The sequence below is a fragment of the Sphaeroforma arctica genome (genome assembly GCF_001186125.1).
Source record: "Sphaeroforma arctica JP610 unplaced genomic scaffold supercont1.6886, whole genome shotgun sequence".
In the NCBI taxonomy this organism is placed as follows: Eukaryota; class Ichthyosporea; order Ichthyophonida; genus Sphaeroforma; species Sphaeroforma arctica.
The window spans coordinates 1-1,551 of record NW_014033672.1 but is presented as its reverse complement, the minus strand read 5'-3'; the positions used below and the strand labels follow the sequence as shown (position 1 = coordinate 1,551).

At 42.6% G+C, this 1,551-nt stretch overlaps 1 protein-coding gene across 1 annotated transcript; it reads left to right on the top strand.

Moving 5' to 3' along the window:
* Nucleotides 1-432: 432 nt before the first annotated feature.
* On the top strand, nt 433-648 carry SARC_15865 (hypothetical protein; the record flags this gene model as incomplete). The annotated part of the gene is made up of 1 exon (XM_014290023.1): nt 433-648. A coding segment is annotated over one exon (216 nt), but the record flags the coding sequence as incomplete, so codon positions are not given.
* Nucleotides 649-1,551: the final 903 nt, after the last annotated feature.

Below are 1,551 nucleotides of genomic sequence, written 5' to 3'. Positions count from 1 at the left end.
TATATATATATATACGTTTATGTTACCAATTTACTGTACCTGATCTATGCTGGGTTGCCAATTGGTATTATCATTTTATCAAATGCGTACAATTGTCTACTGGCAAGCGAGTGTTATGTTGAATACGAAGCACTAGCGATAAACTCTTGTTGTCTCGACTACACAGACATCCACTTGTCTTGATTATAAAGCAGTCGTACACCCAACAAAATATACGCAATCTCTTGTTCACTTTGGGCTATACCACGGTGTGCTATATCCACGCATTCAACAACACGCCTCTGCTCTATTCGATATGCGTACGTATGCTTCGTTGTGCGTGTAATTAATATTATATTGAACCCCCGCCAGTATAACTAGTTTCACCAGCCCTATATATGCCAACAGACTTCTACCACCCGTGTTCATATTCCCATTCTTGTCTCTACACAGCCGGGCGTATTGGAGTACAAGGATTTCTTCGACGATGACCTGGCCATGTACATAGTCATGGAGTTTGTCGACGGAGACGACCTCAGCGGCTACATGGCACACTTCTCGAGCAGTGGCAGGGGACTATCTGAGAGTCTGTGTATAGAAATATACAAACCTTTATTAGACGCCATCAGCTATTTGCATGACCGCGATATTGCCCATAGAGATATCAAGGTGAGCCGTCTGCGTGGGTGTCTCGTGCACTGTATGCCCCAGGGGTTTAGCGTTGTGGGCTAGGGTTAAGTGCCTGTGTGAGGTGTCGACCTGTGGTGTAGTGTATTGTACGTGCTGGTAGTTGTAGCGCTCAGTGTACGTGTTGTGTCGCCTGTTGAATGTGCTCGTAGTAGTAGTTTGACATGTACACATGGCATATGGGTGTATGTATATGTACACGTAGCCCACACAGCGTGCCAGTGAGTATCAACTACTTCATAAAACTCTGATGTGTTCATATACACACACACATAACATACATAATATAGTACATGTCTTCGCGCCCATATTCATAACTAACTAATATATGCACAATACCACTGTAGTTGTTAGGTTCTCATCACCTTTCCTCTCCCCCGGTAATTTGCAGCCGGCAAATATACTGCTGGGATTAAAGAAACCGGACTACGAGCTACTATACGTCAAAGTAGCGGACTTTGGCTTTGCCAAACTACGGACGGATGATAATCAATTTAAGACACAAATCGGCACACCCGCATACACTGCACCCGAAATTAGGAGAGTGGGCCACGAGTACAGTGTCAAGGTGGACTTGTGGGCATTGGGGGTTATGCTGTACGAGATGTATGTGATATTCTACTTCTTTCTGTGTCTTTGTGTTTCCTCGGCTCCTTTACATGATGATGTTTCCAAGTCAGTCCACATGTGTACATATGCATATATCAGTATATCCTGTCTAGTATTCGCTTATGAATTAATGTGTTTCTCTTTCTTCGATGTGTTTCACTTCTCTCGACCTCTTTGCAGGATTTGCATCTCAAATCAATTCAGCGTGTACATACATGTATATATCTATATATATATATATATATATATATATAATGTGTGTGTGTGTGTATGTAT